A 17,764-nucleotide genomic window follows, 5' to 3' on the forward strand; every position below is an offset into this window, starting at 1 on the left:
AATTGATTTGGTTCAATCAAATCAATATCTCTTAGGCTCCAGCCCCCCCCCCGTGACCCGACCGACGGATTAAGTGGGTATAGAAAATGGATGGATGGATGGATATATATATATATCCATCCATCCATCCATTTTAGTTGAAGTTATATATTTATATAAAACATCCTGTCTGTTGCTATTAAAGTCTAGGAGGAAGAGCCAGCTATGGCTGCATGAGGGATTTGACAACAAATGACACCAAGGCCATTGACTGTCATGGGGGGCTGGGGCACTTGACTAAAACTGTGAGAGGAACCTAGCATGTTGCTCATTTCACAGTAAGGGGGGGATGACATAATTAGAAAAATAGCCAGCCACCATGGCAACCCACTGTGTCAAGGCTTGCATAAGGTTTGACTAGCCTTTGCTGCAGGCAACACACACAGTGGAAACCAAAGAGAGAAAATTGCAGGAAAGCAAAGGGACCAGAGGGTACTGCTTAGTGAGAGCAATTTTCACTCGGTTCTGGTCACTCCTTCAGCTTTCCGAATCAATCCTTAATATCCCGATGTGTTCTGTCTAAATTTAATTAAGCCAGCATTTTTATATTATTGTATTTGCCTTATCTGAGATTACACAAGAAATTCATTAAAGACAGCACCTCTGACATGTATACAGGCTACTTTTGTTTACTATAGGCGGTTAAAAATGGTACAGTGTTACACGCATAACACGTAAAGTGTTGCCACTTCTCTCTGAGCAAAATCCGGAGTCACTCCACCGAACTACCATCTTAATAAAGAAAAACAAGGAATATGTGTGTTATAATCAGGCAATGATTATGTTTCCGAACAAAGTTTATTATCACCCAAAAATGATCGGAACTTCTAGCTTTTTCCATTTTGATCTATTAACACGGTACGTTAGCGGCTGGGACAACACCTCGGTCAGCTTTGCGAAAACGACCATAGTTTTGAACTAATTCAAGGTGCCCGGAGAATATTCCGAAGCGCATCTTTCCTCTAACTCAATTCCCCAAATGTACACATATATCCAATGAAAGTCCATGTATGTAACCCTGAACTTTGAGAAACGATTACAAACAACCAGTGACGGTGTAAACCGGAATGAAGCTTTCACTGAAGAAACGTACTAAGGCACTCTTGTATCTACTCAGCACAAAGGAAAGCAGCCAAGGCTTTAAGTACAGTGTTACTACCACTAATGTTAGCTTGCCGGACGATGAGCGCTACATTTAACAAGAGATAGACGTATTTCTGGCAAACGCTGGCTATCAAATAGCCACGATTAACACACTTTGTTTTCTCAGTCAACAATCAAGGGAGGCAAATAGGAGCAAGATCCAACATTATTTGCTAAAACAAGCTATATTTTGGACAGATAATGGTGCTAGCTAGGTTAGCATTTCTTATAGCCGTTTTCCGACTTTGGGTATGCTTGTTTTGGACTCAGCTTGAGACCGCTGTTGGCATAACATTGGGATCTATGTTACTACAGACAATCTGGAGATTTCTACATTTAAATAAAGATATAGCTATGTGTAGAAACGGCATCGTCGACCACGAAACTCCTTTAAACTTAATATTAAGCATATAATTTTGACAACCAACAGATCTTGCAGCTAGAACAGGTTATAATCGACTAAGGAGGTAGTTTATTACTAGTGTCCTTACTTAATACTGGCCTTAAGAAGAATCTACAACGATATGTATATTTTATTTGGTGCGTAACTTACACTTTCCTTACCTCATTCCGTGTGCTTCGACAACACATCATGTAATAACAGTGAACTTAAACCAACCGCTGAACAAACGGCGTAGCCGGACGTTAAAAACATGCGCTCCTAGGAGAGGCTAAAAACGCATCTTGTTATAAGGCAACTGCCGATGTGTCGTTCGCCTTTAAACGATATCCTCGAATTAGACTTACCGTGAATGTGTTACTTATTCTCAATCCACACCACGAAAACGCCGACCGATTTTGAACGAAGACTCGCGTAAAACCAACAGAAATCAGGAATTTTATCCAACTTATTCTTCGTAGTTGTTTTCTCCACTTCCTGATTGAGACGGTGCCATTTTGACTAGCGAAAAAAAATATTTCCGCTGCTGTCGTCACGCGCAGAGCCGCTTGTTGGTTGAGGGCAGAAAACTGCCAGGCCACAAATAGTTCATAGCAGTAACTTTTCGGCACACCTGGACAGCAACTTCAACTAAGAAAGATAATTTAAAGTCACGATAGACAGAAAAAACAGCCCCAGTAATTACCCTTTTGCCACCGTATTTAAAGATAATAACGCTGTACTATGCTCAATTAGGTCAAGGCTGGTGATCATATCTCAAGTAAAATATAGAATAACTGTCTATGAGTCTCGCTTTGGCAACCCTGATTTATTAATATCATTCAGCTTTATTTAACTTTAGCAAAACATTTCCGATAAATAAAGAGCAGACTAGTTAATTGAATCCCTCCATACCAACATGCTAAGTAGCCCTTCTAAGAAATAGATCCATGAAATGATAATTTCCACATGCACTCATTTTCTTAATTAGGCACATGACATTTCCATTCTCGGCTGGTTTACATTGTACCCATTTGCTTTTCTTTCTTATGGCTCAGCTGCCAATGATTCAAGGCAAACAATTCTATCAGGAAGTGTGTTCATGACAAATGAGTCCCATGACTGGGCATGAGAGGGTTGCATAATTTAAGCCAACTACAACTACTATACCAACTACACGTGAATTATTATTGACAATATGATGTATGATTTCTTTCAAGAAATCCCAGTTGGACTTCAGTTTTTCTTATTAAGAAGCCATTGGCCTAAATTTGACCAACAACATTGTATCACATGCCACATACAACTCTGCTGACTACTGCTCGTATAACCACTGAAAATAATCAAGCCAACAATATACTCATAAAAAAGAGTTGCCATGAAAATCAAAGATGACTCAACAGGAGCGGCATTGCATGAGTACATAAACTGGCATTGAATAGCATTTAGACTGATCTATTTCAAGGGATAAAGAAAATGTCTAACTACAAATTACATGAAGATTTAAAAGAATGACTATGCCATCTGTATTTTGGGGTTGTGTGTGTGTGTTTTATCATTTCATGTCCTTTACACTGTAGGAAAACTGCCAGTCAACTTCCCTGCAGACTGTTGTTGTATTCAAAAGCACATCTTCATTTCAGATGTTGAATGGAGTGGTGCTCATGATCTTGTTTTTCCTTCTGCAGGTCATCGTCTCATTTTGGCGCTCGTCTGTCCATTTTGCGTTATTGAACGACAGCGCTGGACGAGCTCCAAATGCTTCCAGTAAACACACACTGTCACCGCTTTCCTGGTATAAGAGTCTCCCCTTTTCCCAACAAAGGAGGGTGGTGAAAGGCAGAGGCTGGTGTGTGTATGTGTGTGTGGTCATTTCTGTTTAAATTCTTTGTCTTTCCTTGTTGTCTGGTTTTGTTCAGTTGTCATATGTCAGCAAGGTAATGGCTGGTGACACAGATGCATATTAAGCTCATCATTGAAAGCTTTAAAAACTTCATCAGCGGCTCTACTTATGTTGTTTTCGTTATTCATTTTCCAATGTATTCAATTTTAATTGGGACAATGCATGTATTGCTTATGTGTTGTATAAAATGTAACACGCATACATCCGCAGAACTTCTCATTGTGGCTAATTTGGAGACAGTGTACCTCGAGGAACCCTCTAAAAGAAGTACAGGCCGACCATAAAACATTTGATAATATATCTTGAATCTACAACAAAAAAATCTGCTCTTTGAACATCTGTAGTTTTACAGCTGTGTTTTGCATGTTAAGAAGGTGTAATAATTTTTTTTTTTTTTTTTTTTTTTGCCATTTGGCACACCCTGCTGGAATATTTCTGAAAGTACTTTGCTTGATATTGCATTCTATCCCAGGCTACAACAGGCCCACTGTTTTCACCCTGGGACTGAACACCAGCACATAAAGTGGAGCTCTGCAGACAGAAGCAATGAGGATTTGCCTCCACTGAGCCATTTGAGTCATTTGTGGGAAAAGCTTTGCGCGCATAGCTCCTGTTTGTGTCTTCAGCGTATTGTCACAGAGAAACAACCTGCCATAGTTATTCTAACAGAACTACAGGACAGCTATTCTCCTTTTTTTCTTTTTGCTTGTTCAGCAGTTGGTCGTTGTGACTCACTGTGAGCGAGGTAGTTACTGTAAATACCCTCCCGCAGACATGCCTAAAGGAGCCGCAGAGATGCTTCCTATGCTGTGTAGTAACATCTACAAAACTCTATTATGGGTTAATTTCAGTTTGTGGGAAGTCAAACAGCAACAGCACTTATTTAGACATCATGAAATCTAGATATGTGTCTCGATTTGTGGACATTCTTATTAATCTTAGGCCATGAAGGGTTTATAGCTTGGGCAAGAGCCCACAAAATACCAGTCATGCAACCTTGTGAGTGTTTGTGAGTAGATCATGAACGGCACTCAATGCACATATTTGATTAAACACGGCATGGATTGCACCATAGCACAGAATCAGTATACCTAACTTGAAATGGAATGCAGGCCTATCCTCTAATACGACTTAGGTAAAGCTCTGACAAAACCAAATTGCACAACCTTCCCCCCCAAAAGCTTCTTTGTTACCACTTCATTATTTTCCTTGTAAAGGCGATGTCTGCCCGAGGCCAGCTGTAATTTGATTAATCCACCAAAAGAGTAGCCACACGGTAAGAGACCGCTCCGTTTCTTTTAAAAACAGCAGATCCCCCCCCCTTTTTCTGAATCTATTCAGTGGCTTTCATGTCAGCTAACTTTATACTAAATTGCAGTTTTCATGGATGTGTGAATGCCCAGTCATTCTTTTAGCATTGTTTAAACAGCAGCAGCTGAGGCAGAATTTGAAGGACTTGAAATTGTATTTTATTTTCAGCACTGCTGTGGATCCTGCAGGGAGGGGTCTGACGAGATTTTGAAGAGATGGAGAGTTTAGTCTTTTTATTTTCATTTTCTGCCCTTGGCATTCTTTATGCCATGAATACCATCGCTGAGCTTCAAGAGTAAGTTGCAACTTTTTCTAAATTCTTATTGATTTGATACGTGTTATCTACATTTTTGGTTTGAACTATGAGATTTTTTTTATCAATGCAGGATAATTTATAGAATCACAGTTCTAAAAGTGTTTCATCCAGAAATTTACACTCACCGCACATACATATTTGAACTGTTCTAGCATGAATTGATGTAAAATAAAAATGTTACAGATGATTTTAAAGTGAATAACTGTGAAGAAATGCAGATGACCCTTCAAATGTCATGTGATGATATACATTTTTACCACCAGCAGAGGACCCTGTAAGCTTAAGAGTAAAAATATGTGTTTGCTTGCATCAGCTGTAACTCACTCATTGTATTATTGAGCATATTGAGCACTGCTAACTCCTTTACATCAATTCTAAAAGTGTATTTGCCACTTGTTTAAACAACTTACATTTTTTAATCTGACATTTATTAGTTAGCACAAGTTAAACAAGCAGCAGAGCAGAATTTCTGAAGATACTCTGATGTGATGTTGGAGATTATTTCTCTAAACTGTGTCACTCTGTGGCTCAACCTGGGGTCTGACAAAAATAGACAAAAGGACGCAAAATACCAACAAGGTACTTGTTGTGATCACAAATCATATCAAGGGAAACATAAATTATAGAGTGTGTCTGGTCAGAGATCAGAAAAACAATGAGTGAACATGGTGAAAAACAGATGTGGGATGATGCAAAGGCATATAGCAAAACCAGTGGAGGTCAGGCCCTGGCAGAGAAGAGGAGAGACCGAGCCACATGTGCTGCTGGCACTTCTCCACCCTTTAGAGCACCGGTCCCAGTTGCTGCACATTTATCTTTGTACTCCAATAAACCAATCACCCTATAACATCTAAGAGACAGACATAATCACCATCAGAGCACACAAAGCCAGCAGGGCCATCACAGATGTGCAGAATAATCTTCTTATTTAATGTTTTTTTTGTGTAACAAAGTAACAAAGGAAGTGATAAAATACACATTCCAACCCTCCCATACACTCATTTTTAACCACATTGTATATCCAACAGAATATTTTACACATATTTGGTAAACATTTTGGGTGCAGCTTTTTTGAGTATGTGGACACTGACAATCAATACAAACTGCACAGAAGGAAGAGTTTGATGAATGACTCTTGACATACAATATGCCTTGTGCTCTTCCACTCTGCAAACAAACAGTATTGTGTGCATAAATCTTCCCGTGCTGTTGAATTGGAGAGACAACGATGGAACTTGCCTTTGCTCTCGCAGCATTTGTTTTCTTCCTATGAGCACACATTGTGAGTTTCCCGCAGTTGCAATGTTGTTTGCTGGGAGGTATCTTGGCCACATTAATCTTTACCAGCACGAGTCAGCAATACAGTTCACCAGGAAACATGGTAGGCCTCGCTGAACTAAGATGGCCTTAGCTTTTTGCTTCCCACTCCTCTGTTTATGATTGCTTAAAGCTTTTTAAAGCTGTAATTTCACAACCTGTGGGTTTGGTGCAGCTGCACTAAGTCCAAACATCGTAAGTATAACGGAGGAAAGTTGTGAAAGTCTATATAAGAAATATGCAATGTGGAATTATTCCAGTCACTTTGTCAGTGTGAGAAAATCTGATCGGACTGATGAGCTAATCAAAAGGTTGTATTGTTTGATATAAAATAAGCACTCAAAATGCCATAATCCTTCTTGTTAAAAAACAAAACCTTTTTATGGACTGCAAAAGTTCATTAGCAACAGTAGTTCAGGAGCTTTTGACAACCTCAGGCCCATAAATTAAAAAGTCTAGAATTAAATATGAATCCAGTGCTTGCAGATTAGAGATCAGTGAATTAAATGTGACACTGCCAAGTCATCAGAAATCTCCAGACACTCAAACTATCCCACCAGCAGAGCCTTTGTTCTTACTGGGTGTAGCACAGCTTTCACACAGATTTTCCCCTCGCACTAATGCATTATTTCTCCTTGTGCTAACTGTGGATGTTGCGTGCTTCTTTTTGGTCTCCCTTTAACTAATTTAGCAGCGAAGATAAGACTAGCACAACATCCAAGAGATAGACTAATGAGCGATAAGAATGATTTATAAAATTTGAGATGGAGATTTCTAAAAATGTAGAGTGCCAACAATGAGATTGTGTCATAGCATGGACAATGTGTTGTCATTTTCTTAGATAACAGTCAGACATCTGTTTCCACAGACCTTATGTGATCCTGGAGATTGGTGTGGCTGTGTTGGTCATCGTGTTCCTGTTCTACTTCCTCATCACTCGTGGCAACCCACCCAAAGACCTCTTATTCTTCGGTAATCGACGCAACTATGTGCATTTCCCAACTTATCGCGACATACAGTATTTCCAAATATACTTGCTGTGAAAGGTTAATGCCTACTATGCATTGTTCTGGGGCCAATTCCAGATCTCACAAAAGGATTTCTTCAGAACCTTGTGTGAAAACACGAATTGTATTCAATGTGATTCGGCCTGCTATGTTGAAAGCTGCTTAGACTGATCAGGATCACAGCAAATCTTAATCAGACTTCTGTGTTGCATGACTGACCCAAACCCATGCAGACTGAGCACCTTCATCGTGCTTAACATTTTAGCTCTTCTATTAAGTCCCTGACTGATCCGGAGGAAAGCGCACAACTATTTGGAAATGTCAGTATGGGACTGAACTCCACATTAAAGTGACAATAGCCTCATGTGCACCTCTCACTGCACATAATTAAACTTTGATACACTAATGTGGGTCATATTGAGTCCTTGTTGGTCAAACTGTGTGGCTGTTCCACCCAGGGGCTTCCTGGTAACAGATCTCTGCAACTGATGCCAGAGGCTATGTTAGTGGTGCAGCAGTGTGATGATATTTAGCTCGTGGGTGCCCAAGGCAGAGCAAGAGATTTTAAGAACCACAAGAATGCGGGCAATGTTTTAACAGGTTTTTTACCAATGGTAGTGAGCCATAATCCACTGCTATCACACCTGTGAGGCTAGAGATAAAACCAGTGATCCTGAGGATTTCAGAGACATACAATGGAGACAAAGTATATGAGCAATGTGTGAATGTGCATGTTATGTGTGAGTTTTATAGAGAAGCAAAATGGGAAGGAAACACTTCCAGTTGTGTTGTCCGCACAGAAACACCAGAGATTCTCTTTATGATGAAATAAAGAGATAAAATGTCAGCGGTTGCAATATTTTTTGTTGGCGCTACATAGAAAAAGATTATTCGGCATTATGCTCAGTCTGACTGCCCAGTATTCTCAGACATGGAACTGTCTCTTTCATGGATTGACTGTTTCGGCTCATCCTATTGGTTAGGAAAGGCTGAACTGTAACGCCATAGCTCACTGAAGTAAAGGCACTCTTTGATATGCACTGATGGGTTTTATAATCTATACCAACACATTCTATTTTATAGTTGTGAACAGAATATGGCTGTGTACAACATTTGCAAATACTAAAGTGTGTTAGACATGCATATTTCTGATATCCATTACTGCTATTGTTCACAATATAGTGGCTCCATTTGTTGTACATGATTAACAACAAGGGCTCCATTTCATCATGCTGCTCAGCTCTGTAGCAGCTGATACCTGGATTAATGAGTCCAGAGCAATTCAATACATTTGTCAACAGTCCATTGTGCGTGTACCATAAAAGGTTCACTGTGGCTAAACAAGGCAAACCATCATCTCCTATTGTAATAGTTGTGTAGAATGAAAATGACTTATTCTTTCTTGAGTCATCCAATATCTCCACCAAATAATCTACAAAAAACCGTATTTGTATCCACAGTCACAACCTTTCTCACTCTGTTAAAGGCTCTGTTCATGACACCCACATCCAAAAAAAGAGTGGTCTGAAGGTCTTAGTTTATGCTAGTTGCTAGTGTTTAGGTTGCTCCATGATTTACTTCTACGTGCTGAATGTGGTCTTTTAGCTCCGCTGGGCTTCTAACATGAGGACAGGCTCCTCACTGTGGACTTGATTAGAATATGCCTCAAGCCTACCTTATGTTCAAGACTTAATTTTCTCCCCTCACTGTCCCAAAAAAAAATCAGTGGCTAGCCCCTTGAGAGAAAATACTTTCAACTGAAAAGTAGATGATAGAAATGATGGAAAAGGGTGATAGAGTGGATGTTTTCGGTTAATACAGTGGGATGTTGGTCTGTAGACCTTTTTTAGAGAGCAGATGTTCAGACGTGAGAGTGCAGTTAAAGCACAGATTATGGAAACTGTACGTAAAGTGGTTTTTAATGTCACAAACTTCAGCTGCACTCTTCCTGCTACCATAAACATGGCATTCATTTTTGGAGAGAAAATAAACTTTGTATTTGAGGCAGTTTTGTTTAAGCCACTAAAGCACCTTTACATACAACAGTTTCTTGAGTTTTCATGGCTTTTTGAAGACATCATCAAGCAGTGGTCACCATCCACCCACATAAATACATTGATATGCCAAGACATAGGCAAAAAGACTTGTAATAGAAGACCTTGAACTAATGTTTTTCTTTCCATTTCAGTTTTTGCAGAATTCTCTTTTACCTGTATCATTGACCTTACGAGTGCCTTGGAATACGATGGCATTATTTCTGGCTTCATGGATTTCTATCAGAAGACAGTAGGTTTCATATTTTTGCATTCAAGTCCGTTTAAGTTAAAACGCATAAACTTTTAACCTTCATCATCTAGAGAAATTACATTGCCCAAGCTGGAATTTAAAGAGTTGATAACTGTATCAAGCAAATGTTTATTACGAGCATTGTACAATGCACAGTATGTCTTCATGTATTATGTTGTAGGGAGAGCCCTACTTGGGGACATCATATGCCATAATGATGTGTTACTGGGATGGCATCGCTCATTTTATCATGTACCTGATGATGATCAGCAGGATAACTGACAGGTGGGTGGTGATGAACGTGGCTCGAGTCAAGACATGCCCATTTATCTTGCATACATCACAAAATGGCTGCTTCAGATAACAGCATAGAGGTCTTTCCAACGAGGTTCATGTTTTCCACAACTCATGAATCGCTTCAAGCACATTGCTTTTTGCCCCCGTATTTCACGTGTTAAGAAGTCATTTTGAGGATAAAGTGTTTCAACTTCTACATCATTATATTGTGTTTTATAACATCAAATACGAACAAAAGCCAGAATAGTATTGTGTTTTTAGACAACAGTGTGAGTTAGTCATAAAGCGGAGTCAGTGAGTTCAAGAGTTCAGAGGGTTCACTGCCTCGGGGCAGGCCCTCTCATGGATGTGAAAACAACAGCAGCCTTGTAAATATGCTGTTGGTGATGCTTTGCATTGCATGCAGGGTTGATGGATGAGGTTCTTAAATACCATTTAAGCAGCACCTTGAAGTTTATCATATGACTTTATGTAATACTGACACCTTTACAATCCTCAGGCTTAAATCTTTTGGTTTCTTCCCAGGAAAGCCTACCGTACGCTGGGACTGTTCTGGGCAGGATCTTTGTGTGCCAACATGAGTGTGTTTATTACTGGAATAGTCGCAGGTGAGTCTCGTTTCCAGTTCCCCTATCCACCAGTCACACGATGATGGGCTTCAATCAGGCAAACATCTGCCCTGCCACGTACCATCAGTGTCACAGTTCTGCCTGCCAACAGAGCACAAACTCGTCTGCCATCACAACTCCACAGAACAAAGCACAAAACAGACTGAAAGCATCTGTTGTTGGCATTTCAAACTGCATACTTAAGTGTCACGAGATCAATGTCTTCTGCAGGCAGTGTGTTTTCTCTGATGTGTTATCATACTGTGATGTGTGTCTATGATTCTGCTGCAAGTGTCCCACTGAGGTTCTAATAGGAAGCTTAATTACAGTCTAACACTGACATGTTAACAGTGAGTGTTTGTATGGTTGAGTGCATGATGTCAAAAGTGTCTTTCTGGCAGGTAAATATGGGTCTGATATCCGTCCTGCCTTCTGGCTCAATTTCCTCTTTCTTTTGATGCCGGTGTTGGGAGCCATTTCGCTGTTCACTCGGCCCAAGGACAGACCACTAATCGGCGGATACAATGTGAGTCAGATGCACCCATGATTAGACCTTGATATGAATGTCAAGAGGTTTATGGGTGCAGCGTTTGCTTAATGTGTTTAATGAGTACAATTAACTCAACAGCCTTGATCCTCTGAATGCAATCCGCAAAGATGGTTTGCTGTGATTTTTTTATAGCTGAAGTGTGGTCGAGGGAATTTGTAGATTATTGACTTTAATATAAAACAATGTTAGAGTCTGTTGGTAGGCAGAGCAGCAATGTTTCACCAAATGTCCCTATGATATGTCAAATGTTTGCTTTATCTGTCACATTATGTAGTAATCGCCCCAAGTCAATAATCTTGTCCTGATTGGGTAATCACGATATTTAGCTTTGGGAAATAGCCCAAAGCGGTTTTCTATCACTCAAATTAGCTTTTTTTTTTTAGATGTGTTTTTAATTCAAAGTGACTCTAATCAGATTCCCTATGCCTCTGGACCAGCAACGTTTTTTTCCACAGGGATCACGTTTAAGTGTGCATCTGTCTGTCTGTGCCACTGTGACCTTACATGTTTTTGTCCATAACTCAGCTCGCAAACATCATATCACTCGGGAAAATTTAATTTTGTCATCTCCTCTTTCCTCCATTGACCTGCCGGTGGCCCAAAAACGGATTTTTTTTTTTAGGATTTGTCAGTCTCTAAAATGCAGCTGGAGGAGAGAGGAGTGAAAAGAGAAGTGGCTTGTTGGAAGAGCACCAAAGAATTTCAAGGACATAATTTAAAATAAACTATTTGGTCCTTACTAGGTCTTGAAAATGAGTTAATATAACATCTGATGAACAACATCACACTACATATTACTAAGTGTGGTTATTAATTATTAACAAAGCCTGATGTGATATATGGGGTGACAGGCATGTGTAGAGAGAACATCAGGTTTTAGTAGGTTATTGCGGATCTATGGAGACTTGGAGAGAGAAGCCGTCTTCACTTATTCTCCTATGCAAGATAGCAAGTGTGCAATGAGACTACAGCCTTGACTAACCAGCTCTGTACTGTGCATTATGTTGACACCTGCTCACAGGCCCAGCAGGCTCAGAGCATGAAGCTAATTTGGCGTCCCACAGACCTCCTCCTAGTGGTGCTCCTGTTAGCGTCTATTGCCTTCACCATCCTCAGAGGCTTGGTAAGTACTTCAGAACACTCAGGACAGAGTTCAAGGCAGTGCTGTACTGGTAGTTTTAAACTTGGCCAAGTTTCACTCAGGATTTCTTTGAGAAGCAATGTATTCTGCTAATTTAGCCCTGTGGCAATCTTACATGTCTATATGATGAAGGTCAGTAAAATTTTTTATCAATATTAATTGATTTGAGAACAATGAAGATTAATGTAATTACTATTCAACGAATACCATGTTTGAATAAAGGAGGAAAGGAATAGTCCAGCTGCGATGTTCACTTGTATCTGTACCGTAGAATGAGTGTTCTGGTTGCTGAAGATAGTTCTATACGTGTCCTTAAAACATGAATTTTGTATCGCATTTAACTCAGAGCGAGAAAGAGAACAATCAAAATCCCAAAAATGTCAAATGTTTTCTTTAACTACACAGTGTTTCATTCTCTGGAAGTTTTTATTTCTGACAAGATCAGGCAGAAGTTCAAATCTGTGGTCATTTGTATTGGTAGTTTGTGGTGTTGTCATATTGAACTGAATTATATGCATATCCACTCTCTGTAGGTGGCTCTGGACTCTCCACTTGAAGCTTGTTCTGTATACCTGAAGCAATTTGAGCCCTACCTGAAGGACCCCGTGGGCTTCCCCAGAGTCATGGTGGGTCTTTTTTTCTCTTTCAGCCTGAGTCTGTAGCACCTGAAAGCTCCTCTCCAGCCTGTTTTAAATAACCAGCCTCATAATGGACCCCTGCTTTCATGGGTATCCCTTTGAGCATGCTGGAAGCTTGGCCTTATCTCCTCCACTGTTTAAGCTTGCACCTGATAACAGAGCCATTTTTCATCATTACAGCAAAAGCATACATGGGTCGAATTTTCAGCGCATCTTAGTCTCTCTTTTTCATTAGCTTACGGTGGATAACAGATCATTTCTGTGACTGGCAACTGGTCTGCTTTCCTTTCCTTTCTTCCTCTGACCCCTCACTGCTTTGGGTTTTGTTGTGTTTTGTTTAGCGTACACAGCTTTGTCAATAGGTTATCCAAAGACATTGCCAGGGCTGCAGTCCAAGCACAATTGAAATCATTGATCTGAGAGACAAACCTCACGCTGAGAACTTGATAAGATAATCCCTCGCCCAAAAGCTTCCCATTTGCATCTTACAGGGTGGGAGGAGGGTATGTGTGCAGCACATATAGTGATAAACAGCATTTGGAAATCAGTGTTTGTGCATGTTGCTCTTCATTGGCTCATAGGGATTGATTATAACATATGTGAGGGAGCAAAGACGTGAAAGGACGTTTGAGCTTGCTGCAAAATGGTACACTTCTTCAGCACCGCCTGCCCTCATTATTCATCGATGATGATGAATGATATGTGACACATTACCATGTTAGAATTATAAAGACATTCCAACAAAAGACTGAAGGGCGCACTTGATTGGCTTTCAGGTCCTGTGCTCAACTCATTAGAATTCATGTGGACCTCAGAATGGGAATGAAAAGAAAAAAAAACCTTCACTGGTGTAATTTGAGGGTTTTATAAAGTGGGAAACTGGCTTTCATGCTCCAAATGTTTCATGTGAAGGTCAAGAAAATTTCTGGAATGAACCCTGTGTAGAAGGAGTAATTTGTGCAAGTGTGCACATTTGGGTTTCAGGGTGCAGAGCTGGAAAGCAGCAAAATACTACAGCCCTGCATTTAAGATCACATTAGAAACGCCAAGACGAAAACACTTCCCCGCCAAAGAGCTCCTTTTATCGAACATTTAATCATACTTTTTAAAAATTCTTCTTCATTTATCAAATGTGTGCAGCTGCAGTGGAGAACAAAACATCACATTTTGAATCAGATTACAGAGATGCGAAAAATCCAAGTAATCAACTTTGACAATTACAGTATCTACCTTCTGCTTCCGATATTTCATTCTAATGATATATTTTTCTAGTTTAGTAGTGCCAGCTTTGAGCAACACAATGAAAATGGTCAGTGTGTTTGTATTTGGAGCTTTAAGCTTCCCTCCTTTGTATTCAGAGTGAGTAGGTGAAGTGAAGTGCGGGCCAGAGGAGAATGAGGATGTACTGTATTAATTGTCTGCTGGAGTGTTGGTCAGGGCTCAACAACAACATTGACTGACAGTGATGGAGAGTTGTTTTAGCTCTGCTCCTACCACTCTATCCAGAGCCACACTCATTAGAGTATTCACTGTATTATACAGCCACACGTGTCCTACTGCATGTCACTGTAAACCGCAGAATGTACGTGTGTTTCAAACTAAAATAGGAGCCAAATATGGAAGCAGAATAAAATATGTAGCTTGAGAAGGAATAATGGAAACATTATCAAATGATTAATTGCTTTTGTTTTTCCAGATGCTGCACTTGTTCTTTTATGGACTGCCTCTCCTGGGCGCGTTTGTTTATGGCCTCCTCAAACCTGGGTGCACATGGATGTCAGACTGGACGACATTCCTTGCTGGAGCCATGATCCAGGTAACACCAAAAAGACAAACAGTTGATAGCTGTAATGGCTCTGAATACATATTAAGGACAAAGTTACCGGGTCCCGAAGTGTGTTGCACTGACTGTTTTCTGATGCTGATTAAGGTTTTCATCAGCATTTAAGTCGAAAAAGGTCTGACATTTGTCACTGCAATTAACTCTTGCAATCAACATATGATGAGATTGCATCCTGTTGGTAATGACCTGGGCCATATTTATCCTTTGAAGCATATTCTTTGTAATAAACAAGCTGGTGGCTCTCTCTCCACATTGGTGTGAGAAAAAGTATGGAACGGAGAGGAGAGGAACTCCTTGATAAAAGCTTTGTTTTACTAACATGTAATCATTGCAGATCACTTCCACCCATCTTCTTAATGGTTATGGTTTCATGTCTGTACATATCCTGTGCAGTAGTTTATCGTCATTGTTGGGAGCTTTTTTCTGTGTACTTAAGTGCACTTAAGTAACTGTAAAAACAACTCAAAGTAACCATTCAATTTCAAGTGAGTGGAAAGAAACATTCAGTCTGCAGTGTGTTTTGAGAAAAAAAGACAGCCACCACCAGAAGTGGAAATGTCAGTAAGTGCAATTTTCAGTATTCCTGTATAGCAACATGGTCTAATCTCTATCTTTCTCTCTCATTCCAGTGCCAATGGGCCCACATGGGGGGGTCCCTCCACTCTCGCACCACGGCTCCATTTCGCATTCCAAATGATGTTTTCTGGACAGTGTTGCTGGCTAACTTGCTTTATGCAGCCACTCCCGTCCTGGTGGCCCTGAGGGTTCACAGCAACCCCTATTTCTTCTTAAAAATAGCCCCCTTTCCTGGTCAGACAGGTTTGCCAAACAGCGAGGAGAAAGATACCAAGTACAAAGAAAAATGATCTTAATCCCTTCTGAACTCTCATGGTTCATGAAGAAATGTTTTATTACAAATGCCATGTTTTAAAACGCCAAAATACAAGATTATTTTGCTCAAAACCCATGCTTTCAGTCTTTATTTTATGACTTGCTTGACTTGCTTGCTTATGACTTTTATTTTTTGAGTAATCCGCAAACAGTGGTGGACAGACGGATGGACTATTTTGACTGTCCATATGCTGTTCCCAGCACTGAAGTAAAACGTGTCGTGCCACTCTGCTCCTCCCAGACATATTCACGATAGTTTCCTTTTTGATGTCCAAGTAAAAGAGTGTATTTATTTGATAGGGAATAATCCCGTGTGACTGGAAGGTCTATTGCATATTGTATCGGAGCATATAATTTAGCTGCAGACATACACATTTCATCCTGCAGTTAAAACAAAACATATTTTTATTTCTAAGAACACGTTTTGTCATTTAGAAATGTGCCGTATAAAGGTAAAAAACACTTAAAACACTTTTCAACATTTCTGAAGGCGAAAAATTCACCTGTACATTATATAAATTCTTCAACAGCATTGTACCAGTTCAAAAATATTCACTTTGATGACCTCCTGTATGATTATGCCTCAGCTGAGTTTCCATGGATGCTTTGATGTGCTGTCAAACAGAAAAGAGACAGACCTGGGAGCTTCCTATTACTGTATCAACATACCTGCGCTATCTGGCACATGCACTTTGGTGTCTTGGTTTTTTCAAGCTCCCTCCACACTTTCATGGGATATCCTATAAATAGCAACTTTCACAGAAAGGCTCATTGGCATCCTCCAGGAACGATATTTGGGATGGTTGCTACCCTTGAATTGGCCTATTGCCACAATCACACCACACTGGGAGCCACTGCAGGGACAAGGAGGTAAAGAGAGGCTTCAGCCATTATCATGCCAAAACTCAGTACGTTACAGAGTGGGTCTTTGGTATGATGAAGGTGAGATGCCTGCTACTGAGGGTCTTGGAAATGGACCATGCTCTCTTGCTTGTCATCCACACAGATTGCTATCTCGTCCTCAACGTCAGTCTAAGCAAAAGAAATATCAGTGAGTCCACTGAAGGGGTTGGATAAACTGAAGTGCCTTCGTCTCCTTCAATTTGAGCAAAACAAAGTGGACATATTGGATAGGTCAGACTTCCAAACCCATTCTCTGCTCCTGACCACAACCCTGTGAAGTGAAGCACAATTATCTTTGCAATTCTGTTCACTGAATTTGTCTAGTTTCATGTTTAGCTCAACTACAAACAGTTGTGCTCTTTTTGACAAGCTCTTCAAGAAGGTCAAAGATTCTTTAGACGTTCCTCTGTGGCGTGGTGGTTCCCATTAAAGTGCCCCTGCTCTTTTACTGCTGGTTGAACTGACATTATTATGACTTATGAGGTGTATCCTAGTTGTTCACTGACATTTGCAGACTACATGGGTCAGTAAAACACTTATATGCAACAAATCATAGCTAAAAGAATGAAAATGGTGTAAACATTTCACATTTATGTATTCATTTTACACACCCTTATATACGACATAGACGACAAAAAGGGTTTTGCAAGGAATGCTCCTGTGTATCCTCTCTCATAGCTCGAGTGGCAAGTCTCCTCTCTCCTTTCTTCTTCAGCAGCTTTTTCTACAGAATTGAGACATGCGCCAAGATGTTTTTCTGAGATCGGTTTCACAGGCAGACGGACAATGGAGACAAAAAAGCACAAATCAAAGAAATGAAAAAAAAAACCCTGTGGTGTTTGTAGAAACAAGGGAATCATTTTATCATTACACCCACCATGCTTTGTGTGCAAATAAAAAGTTTAAGATTTTTTTTTTTACACTCATTCCAAAGTAAAGCCACTGTTACTTGAGAAATATAAGTTCAATTATGAGAGGAGAAGTTGTGAACACATGCTGTGTTTTCACTCAAAGCAAAAGAGCACGAACAGAGTTTGGATTTGCTGCCAAACAGTGGATGATGACATAATTCCAAGAAGGTAACAGAAAAATCCTGCAGCCAAGTACAGAAAATACGACAGAGCCAGACGAGCTTTTATAAAAACCTGAGCCAGCCTGTGGCAAGCTGATGGAAGTACTGGGGCTCATCTGT

The 17,764-nt window shown here is 40.1% G+C and overlaps 2 protein-coding genes across 8 annotated transcripts in view; one reads left to right on the forward strand and one right to left on the reverse strand.

Moving 5' to 3' along the window:
* The window catches only part of sbno2b (strawberry notch homolog 2b), a 63,453-nt gene extending 61,352 nt beyond the window's left edge, over nucleotides 1-2,101 (reverse strand). For both annotated transcript variants that reach the window (XM_075485081.1, XM_075485079.1), the window contains exon 1: nucleotides 1,930-2,101. The gene's annotated coding sequence lies outside the window, so the exon portion shown is untranslated. The remainder of the gene's footprint in view (nucleotides 1-1,929) is intronic.
* Nucleotides 2,102-3,246: 1,145 nt separating this feature from the next.
* Nucleotides 3,247-15,695, forward strand: tm6sf2b (transmembrane 6 superfamily member 2b). Of its 6 annotated transcripts, none has more exons than XM_075484308.1 (12): nucleotides 3,247-3,328; nucleotides 4,682-4,740; nucleotides 4,944-5,070; nucleotides 7,277-7,380; nucleotides 9,604-9,701; nucleotides 9,883-9,986; nucleotides 10,524-10,606; nucleotides 11,008-11,132; nucleotides 12,178-12,279; nucleotides 12,831-12,923; nucleotides 14,632-14,751; nucleotides 15,408-15,695. In XM_075484308.1, exons 3-12 carry the CDS (start codon nucleotides 4,991-4,993, stop codon nucleotides 15,642-15,644), a joined length of 1,146 nt encoding a protein of 381 aa, XP_075340423.1. In that variant the 5' UTR covers nucleotides 3,247-3,328; nucleotides 4,682-4,740; nucleotides 4,944-4,990; the 3' UTR covers nucleotides 15,645-15,695. The 6 variants fall into 6 exon arrangements, with proteins under 6 accessions (XP_075340423.1, XP_075340419.1, XP_075340422.1 ...); XM_075484304.1 differs by having other exon boundaries at nucleotides 3,253-3,410; XM_075484307.1 differs by having other exon boundaries at nucleotides 3,253-3,356.
* The last annotated feature ends 2,069 nt before the right edge of the window (nucleotides 15,696-17,764 follow it).

This window comes from Odontesthes bonariensis, chromosome 15, assembly GCF_027942865.1.
Source record: "Odontesthes bonariensis isolate fOdoBon6 chromosome 15, fOdoBon6.hap1, whole genome shotgun sequence".
Lineage (NCBI taxonomy): Eukaryota > Metazoa > Chordata > Actinopteri > Atheriniformes > Atherinopsidae > Odontesthes > Odontesthes bonariensis.

Bases quoted from the DNA above. Each gene is read 5' to 3' on its own strand.
- tm6sf2b (XM_075484308.1), top strand. From the start codon at position 4,991: ATGGAGAGTTTAGTCTTTTTATTTTCATTTTCTGCCCTTGGCATTCTT. The intron at 5,071-7,276 runs GTAAGTTGCAAC...CTGTTTCCACAG, and splicing joins ACCATCGCTGAGCTTCAAGA to ACCTTATGTGATCCTGGAGA. The intron at 14,752-15,407 runs GTAACACCAAAA...CTCTCATTCCAG, and splicing joins TTGCTGGAGCCATGATCCAG to TGCCAATGGGCCCACATGGG.